Source organism: Limulus polyphemus, unplaced genomic scaffold (genome assembly GCF_000517525.1).
Source record: "Limulus polyphemus unplaced genomic scaffold, Limulus_polyphemus-2.1.2 Scaffold1954, whole genome shotgun sequence".
NCBI classification, from domain to species: Eukaryota; Metazoa; Arthropoda; class Merostomata; order Xiphosura; family Limulidae; genus Limulus; species Limulus polyphemus.
The window spans coordinates 151,065-159,663 of NW_013667564.1; the positions used below are offsets into that span (position 1 = coordinate 151,065).

Below are 8,599 nucleotides of genomic sequence, written 5' to 3' on the forward strand. Positions count from 1 at the left end.
TATATATATATATATATATATATATATATATATATATATATATATATATATGTATGTATGTATGTATGTATGTGTTAGCTCTTTTAGATGGCGTATACATGGAATCTTTTTTAAGCCTTTCAAAGATCACTTTCGTAGGACATCGAAAAACTTTATGGGGTGGGAAAATAATGTATTGCCTTTATTTACATACTTAACACCAGCTTAGTTTTTACATCAACTTAGATATAACACCAAGAGAAAAAAACAACATCAATCCACCTTTTTCTTTTTTGGAAAAAAAGAAAAAGAACTGCCCGAGATTAATCGTTCAGATATCCGATATTTAAATATATTTTAAACTAAAGGTCACATAAATTGTTTGTTGTTTCGAATTTAGCGCAAAGCCACACGAGGGCTATCTGCGCTAGCCGTCCCTAATTTAGCAGTGTAAGACTAGAGGGAAGGTAGTTAGTCATCACCACTCATCGCCAACTCTTTTACCAACGAATAATGGGATTGACCGTCACATAATACCGCCCCCACGGCTGCAAGGGCGAGCATGTTTGGTGTGACGGGGAATTCGAAGTCACATAAATACTGGAAAGAAAAATTACGTCTCTAGCTGGAAAGTTGACAGGATTTTAAAATAATAATTTCTAAGGATTAATTTTCCAGATCAGTTGAATATAACATTAAATAATTAAATAGAACTGTCAATCGATAAATTTTAATTTTCACACTTGTAAAATACAAAGTTCATATATTGGCACGTAACAAAAAAACAAACAAAAAAGTTGTACTTTAATAAGTAGCATATTTACTCTGACTGTTTGATTCTATAATACAGCCATCAGGTCAGTTATTTTATACTTTTGTTATAAATTACTGTTCATTATTATGCATCTATCATTGCTATCAAACACCCTAATGAGGAAGAGCAGTCTGGCTTATAATACAAGTGGCGCCATCTGTTGGTATATTAAAATAATTGTATTCCCCATAAAACTTGATTGAGAAGATCTCAACTCTTGCATTTTATAAACCTTCCGAATATTGTTCGTTTTTGCTGATCATAAGTTGGACGTATTTACCTTTCGTTCACGTCTAAAACAAACACGTGACCGAGCATATCTTATCTGTCTGTATTCAGTTCGTAACGCGGTGTAAGCCGAATCTTTTGTTTTCAATTTTAATATAAGATGTTTCTTTAATAAAATACACACCAATAAAGCCCAAGACGCTGAAAACGAACACGACAATAAATGATTCAAGATTAATAGGCTATCTTCTTTAATATAAATTACGAAAATTTGAAGAATTTTCACAATTATTGGTTAGGAAAAGAAAATCAGGATCTCTTTCTTAATAAATTTAAAACACTTGCATTGGGTATCATTATCTTTTGATTAATATAATTCATTATAATCATGCTTCGTTAACTTATGAAAAGAAGTTAACATCTTAATTTTTATTCCAACAAACTCTTTATATGAACAGCAAGAAGATCTGATGAGTTTCGATATTTAACGAATCAAGTCGACGGCACTGGACATGATGGACATAGTGTGGTTGAAATACTATTTTATATTCCTCTCGGAAAAACACCCTAAAAACCGAATAAAAATATAGTATTTAAAAGTACAGTAAGCCTAATAAATACTATTGTTTTAGGACAAATATAAATAAGTACAATTCTGAACTAACTCGCATTTTTAGTTTTTAAAGATTTTTCTCTTTTTACACAATGAAAAAATAACACAGTAAAATTTTGCCACCATATAAAATAAGCTTACTGAAAAATTAGTAATAGTTACTGTAATTATTAGGCCATGTTGTAAAAGATTTTGTTTCGATTTTTTTTTTTTTTTACAAAAATACGCTATACAAAATTGTTCTCAAAAATTAAATACGTATATATATATATATTCACGTGTGAATATTTAGTCCCTCGGATACCAAACAAAAACCAGTTTTAAAAGTAATTTTTAAACTGTTTTACTGCTACACTTCTTATAGTTTTATCACTATTCCAAGATTCTTTAGCTCGAGGGTGGTGACGCAGAAGAGCTGGTAGAGCAATTATCTGCTGACGTCACAACGCCGGAGACAGTTTCAACTGTGACAGGGAGGGTGGGTGAAAACGATAAGCGTCTGAGTGCCTTCCGATATTTTCCTTCATTCATAGAATGACTTCGGACTAATTTTTTTATGATCATCCGCGCGGTGGCAGAAGAATACGATGGAGGTGGCGTGTATTTAGGTGGAGGGTCGTCTTCAAAAGCAACATTAACAACGCCCCCTGTCGGAGAAGACGACACAACGTTGTTTTGCAAAGAAGTTAAGGCTACGTTCGGAGTAGCAAAAACAGGACAACACCAGTGTTCCACGCGCTGAAATACAAAATACACAATGTTGAAAAAAACATATGGATACCAAACACTGAAAATATTATTAAAATAATATAATATACTTAAGCTTTTGACTTGATAAAATCAGATTTAAGTGTGTCAAAAAGTCATTTCTAAGTCACGACTACTGTTGACACAAATGGTAACTTTAAGGACGATATTCATATTTACTTAATGACGTTAAACTTAACAAAAAAAAACTATTAACTTAAACAAAATTATGTAAGTGAGAAAAGTCTAAAATAATATCATTAACAATAAAAGTTTTCCTAAGCCTTTTTTTTTTTTTTTAACTCCCAGCCTAAAAATATACATATATATACTATTGCCAGTCTTTAAATTAAAGATTTATCGTAACAAATTATAGCCTATTTTTTATAGGTGTATATATATAGGTAGTAATGTAATGGATTAAGTGGTACAGAACCAAATATGATATATAATTTCAACGTACTCCTATTCCTACCTTCTACCTATCAACCGAGAATAACATTTTTTTAAACTAAAACTCACATCTTTGAGTTCCCATACATGATGTATCTGAATCAGACGCTCATGACTTCTTCTATCATTCCGTCAAATGACCTGTAGAGTTGCATAGGTCACAGGTCACAATGAGTGTCTGCTTCAGGGTACATGTATGACAGCTACTACATTCTACCTATATTCTACAGGCTGTTATTGGAGACTCATTGAACAATTATACAAATTTTAAAGGCTATCTGGGAGGCCTGTATATATAAAAATAATACATTTATTTAAGACTTCAATTTTATTGGGAATCAATTAAGAACACTAAGTCAACGCGGACGTATTTGTAATACCTCGTGTAGAGCTTCGTTAGTTGTTGATACTTTTAGGTAACGGCACGCCTGATATATACATACAACAATAACAATCAACAAAGGAAGAGCTTGAACTAAGGTGGCCAGTTTTTTTGCCCATAATGGCCAATAGGTGTCACCAGTATTGCTATCCTGCCACGGATAGTCTGATTCTGGATTCCCCGAACGAACGAAGGCAATTGAAAGCACCTACGAAAAGAAATGAATTTATTTTTTTTATTATTATTTGAAATATGCACTGAACATGTAAAATATTTCTGACTTAAATAAAAATACTATTAAGTCTTATGAAATTTTAAAAACTAGTTTTCTTTTCTTTTCTTTTTTTGAAAAATATAATATAAATATTCATATAATATAAAGGAGTATTTAAATACAACTTGAAACTACAATAGTTAAGGTATTTTAAAGATTTATGTTAATTATTTTCCACCATATTAAAAAAAGGAAAAAAATACCAGAAAAACTACTGGAAGAACAACGTTCCAAAGAAAAGTAAAAATTGGAAGAATCCAGACACGTGACGTCTGTCGTTGGGTGATGACGTAAATCAGTCTGTCAGTTCCATAAGGTCGCCCTGTGTTAAAAAATATCACTATTATACACTGACAGTTAAAAAAAAATACTCATTAAAGTACGAAACGTCAGATTTTACGTTAATAAGATTATACGAGAATAACGCTATGTATTAATACGAAAATAAAGCTGTGTAAAAACTCGCTGTATTGGATCCGATCTGCCACTAGAGGGCGTAATGGATGGCAACAAGTCCAAACTACAAAGCTGATTATCTTTGATAATAAACTAAGTGGAATTTTTATATTATTCATAAGATTATGTGATAAATTTAAGCACTGAATAAATTTCATTGGAAAATAAACAGTAAAATAATGAAACAAATCCTAATAAATATATATATTATGAAATTTAAAAAAAATTATCGGGATATCAAAAGTAACAATAACAACAACAAAAAAAAGGCCTAAATAATTTAATACGTAAATTGAACCAAACGTTACCGAAATATTTACATATAAAATTAAATAATTATACAAATCTTTCCGAACAAAAAAAAAGGACGTTTATTAATTTCTCAGCTCTCCTCTTAACAGAACAATAAAAACTAATTCACAAAAATAAAGACGTGTTTCGAAGGGGGCGCATTTATCTAAAAAACCAATTTGTTCTGAAAGATAATACAAATTGCATCTGGATAATTCAAGATCATTTTCTTAAACACCGAAATGTTTCCCACTCCAACTTTTGCTATTTCTTCCAGACACAAAATGTCATAGACTGTATTGTTTCGAAAATTTTTATATTTTTAGTTTATCATGAAAGGTAAGTACACGTTTTAAGTTTAAAAAAAATGGCTTTATTTCAATCAACTAGTGTTACTTGGTTTGTTGTGAATTTCGCGCAAAGCTACACGAGGGCTATCTGCGCTAGCCGTCCCTAATTTTGCAGTGTAAAACTAGAGGGAAGGCAGCTAGTCATCACCACCCACCGCCAACTCTTGGGCTACTCTTTTACCAACGAATAGTGGGATTGACCATAACATTATAACGCCCCCACGGCTGAAAGGGCGAGCATGTTTGGTGTGACGGGGATTCGAACCTGCGACCCACAGATTGAGATTCGAGCGCCCTAACCACCTGGCCATGCCGGGGCCCTAACCACTAGGGTTTCTCGCTCTTCTACACCAATGATAATCCACGACTTTTTTGAAATAAATAAACCCAATTATTTTTTTAAGTCATCCTCAGTATCTAAATTTTATTTTTACGAATGTCATGAATTTAATAATAACTTACCTCTAATAAATAATATGGCGATGATCATAATAAGAAAAATGCTCCCGACCCACCAAAGTGATCCAATACAGATGTCGAAGAAGAATATAATAAACACACCAATCTGTGTTAAAACAACAACAAAAAAAAACCTTAAATATCAACAACAAAACTATGTCATGCATTAGATAATATTTAATACACAGAAACTTCCTAGTAGGTGTTTAGGCTTAGTAAGAGGTTGTTTTATAATTTTCGCGTAAAGTTACACAAGGGCCACGTGCACTTAGCCATCCCTAATTTTAAAGTGATAGACTACTGATGAATGCAGATATTCAACAGCACCCACCACCCAAGTGCGAAGCGCAATTTTTTTTCGCGGTAACGGGATGGAAACCATAAACATTCGGATTGACAGTCTAGTCAAACTAACCAATAGGCCACACCTGGCCTGCTTAGTAAGTGATCGACATAACTTCCAGTAAATTAGCACCAAACATTAGAAGGGATTATTTGAAACTGATTCTTTAAAACTCTCTCTTTCACTACCTTCGCGGGAACTATGGGTTCTAGGGGTCTTTCACTACCTTCGCGGGCACTATGGGTTCTAGGGGGTCTTTCACTACCTTCGGGGGAACTATGGGTTCTAGGGGTAATGGATTACTTTTATATGTACACCTGTACCAACTTTATTACATCTCTCATTGGATGTAATCTTTCTGCCTTTTTCGAGAGAAGGTCAGATGGTTATCTCACCATTTTCGTTAACTAATGATTTACGCAGTCTATTCATGATGAAGCACCCGTGTTTCTCCATGACATGATAGTTGGCACCCATCTTCACCAGTATTCTGTCATGATAAGGCAGTTGGCACCCATCTTCGCCAGTGTTCTGTCATGACAAGGCAGTTGGCACCCATCTTTCCCAGTATTCCGTCATGATAAAGCAGTTGGCACCCATCTTCACCAATGTCCCATCATAAGCCAGTTTGCAACCATTTTCATTCGGGTTTCATCATGATAATACAGTTGGCACCCATCTTCGCCATGATAATACAGTTGACACCCAAGCGCCCTAACCACCTGGCCACGCCGGGCCGTTGAGGCTTGTTTTAGTTTTGTTAACGATCACGTGGTTTCCATCAAATACAATGGTTACAGTTTTGTTTTCAGCAACATCATTTAAAAAAAATAGTAGAGTTGATACGAGGAATTTTTACCGAACATTTTACAGTATTTTATTTGCACTTGAAAATACTTAGTTGATATCTTAGCCGTCAACAACAAAGAGAGATAATATATTACATTTTTCTAACTTGATACTGCTAAGCCTAATTGAAAAATAATAACGTCGTTCGTTTTTTACCAAGTTTCAGATTTATCTGTTCTTAACACATTATTAAACATCAATAACCCATCTGTTTGTGCATATGTAACCCAATAATTTTTTTGTAAATTCTTATATCCTCTTACTATTATGGACGTAGCATGTATCTATGCATATGGCCGAAATAATAAATACAATGTAGCGCCATCTATCGAATAAAAACCATAAAAAAATCCACACTTTCGGTATTGAAGATTCAAACAGAAAAAAATAACTATGGTATGTGCAATAATAATTTCTTTATCACAAAACGCAATTTTAAATAAAAGTACTCTCCTCAAAAAAAAAGAACACAACTTTCACACTGTAAGTGACGGTTTGATTTATCGTTATTGATGTAATTTGTAAATATAGTACTAAAAAATATTTTTTCAATAAAGGGTACCATTTTTAATGTATAAAAACATTACAGTTTATATCAGCACAGTCTGGACATTTTTCCCGTGCAGTACTTCCAAAGAAAATAATTTTTTTATAGAAAATATTCACTTTTTCTACATTTTTTTTCCAATGAGGTATGAATACTACGATTAGTAATTACTAGTACAAACAGCCGCCGGTAGGGCGAAGTTTCTACTAGTAATACTAATATACGGTGTTAAAATAAATAAATAATATAGTCTATAAACATTTTATAAACATTTCTTGCCCTAATTCTGATGGTTTATGATATAAATAAAACAACTAAGGAAACGTTAGAATTCCCCAACTTAAACTAGTTCACACACAAACATTTGTTGTCCAAAAATTTTCCAATCTTAATAGCCTAGCACCCACTACTCTGCCAGTCATATCCCGTCTGGCCTGATGACCCATTAGTGTCATATCCCGACTGGCCTGATGACCCATTAGTGTCATATCCCGTCTGGCCTGATGACCCATTAGTGTCATATCCCGACTGGCCTGATGACCCATTAGTGTCATATCCCGACTGGCCTGATGACCCATTAGTGCCATATCCCGTCTGGCCTGATGATCCATTAGTGTCATATCCCGACTGGCCTGATGACCCTTGGTAATGGGCGAAAGGCCTCAACATTGGACATAGTTTGCTATTTTCCTGAACACTTATAAACACAACATGACAAGCTAACACAATTTTTTTTATCACTTTTGAAACGTTTTTAGGGTTTATTTTTTGACAATTGTTTTCCATAAATTAGAAAGAATTACTACTCACTATCGCTAACAGCAACAGTCTACCGATTTGTACATGTATAACTCAATAATATTTAGTAAGTTCTTATATATCAATAATAATAATTATTATTATTATTATACACATCTGACTCTCTACTTTTTCCCTAAAAGACGAATAACATGAAGCTGATAACTTACATTGGTAGTCATTGGTAAGCCTAACAGAAAACCGATGTTACAGCAAATAAAGGTGATGACAGTTTGCCATTCAGTGAAGAGCTTTGGTTTCATCGCAATCACCGATTCAATCACAACATTCCACAGTGCAACCTAATATAAACAATATATATTTCATTTCATTCTCCTCCAAGGTTGTTTTTTACTGGACTTCATCCACGCGTTTGAAGCTTGTTTGATGATGACCTATAATGGACGATTGATACGTTGCCTCCAAACAACCCAAAAATTGGTGGATGAAGCCCGTTATAACTAACTATTATCATGAATTACTATCTTCCATATAAACGTTTTGATAAATAGCTCTTGCGTTACGTTTATCTTAAAACAATACTTACACAAATGGTCGGAGGGAGGTTAGGGCCCTGGCCTGGTGGTTAGGGCGCTCGACTTCAAATCTGTCGGTCGCGGGTTCGAATTCTCTTCACCAAACACGCTTGCCTTTTCAAATGCGGGGGCATTATAAAGTGACGGTCAATCCAACTTTTCATTGATAAAAGAGTAGATCAAGAGTGGGTGGTGTTGACTAGCTGCCGCCTTCCGTCTAGTCTATCATTGCTATATTAGGGACAACTAGTGAAAATAACACTCAAATAGCTTTGCGCTAATCAACACCACCGACTCTTGGGCTACTCTTTTACCAACGAATAGTAGGATTGACCGTCAAATTACAACGCTCTCACGGCTGAAAGGACGAGCATGTTCGGTGTGTTTCTTTGTTTTGAATTTCGCGCAAAGCTACACGAGGGCTATCTGCGCTAGCCGTCCCTAATTTAGCAGTGTAAGACTAGAGGGAAGGCAGCTAGT

The 8,599-nt window shown here is 34.2% G+C and overlaps 1 protein-coding gene across 8 annotated transcripts in view; it reads right to left on the reverse strand.

The window, feature by feature from the left end:
* Nucleotides 1–45: 45 nt before the first annotated feature.
* Nucleotides 46–8,599, reverse strand: part of LOC106465470 (sodium- and chloride-dependent glycine transporter 1-like) — an 81,544-nt gene continuing 72,990 nt past the window's right edge. For all 8 annotated transcript variants that reach the window (XM_022393377.1, XM_022393372.1, XM_022393374.1 and 5 more), the window contains 5 exons: nucleotides 7,754–7,885; nucleotides 5,050–5,152; nucleotides 3,694–3,812; nucleotides 3,215–3,424; nucleotides 46–2,372 (listed from right to left, as the gene is read on the reverse strand). In XM_022393377.1, the coding sequence (XP_022249085.1) occupies nucleotides 2,022–2,372; nucleotides 3,215–3,424; nucleotides 3,694–3,812; nucleotides 5,050–5,152; nucleotides 7,754–7,885 (915 nt within the window). In that variant the 3' untranslated portion in view covers nucleotides 46–2,021. The remainder of the gene's footprint in view (nucleotides 2,373–3,214; nucleotides 3,425–3,693; nucleotides 3,813–5,049; nucleotides 5,153–7,753; nucleotides 7,886–8,599) is intronic.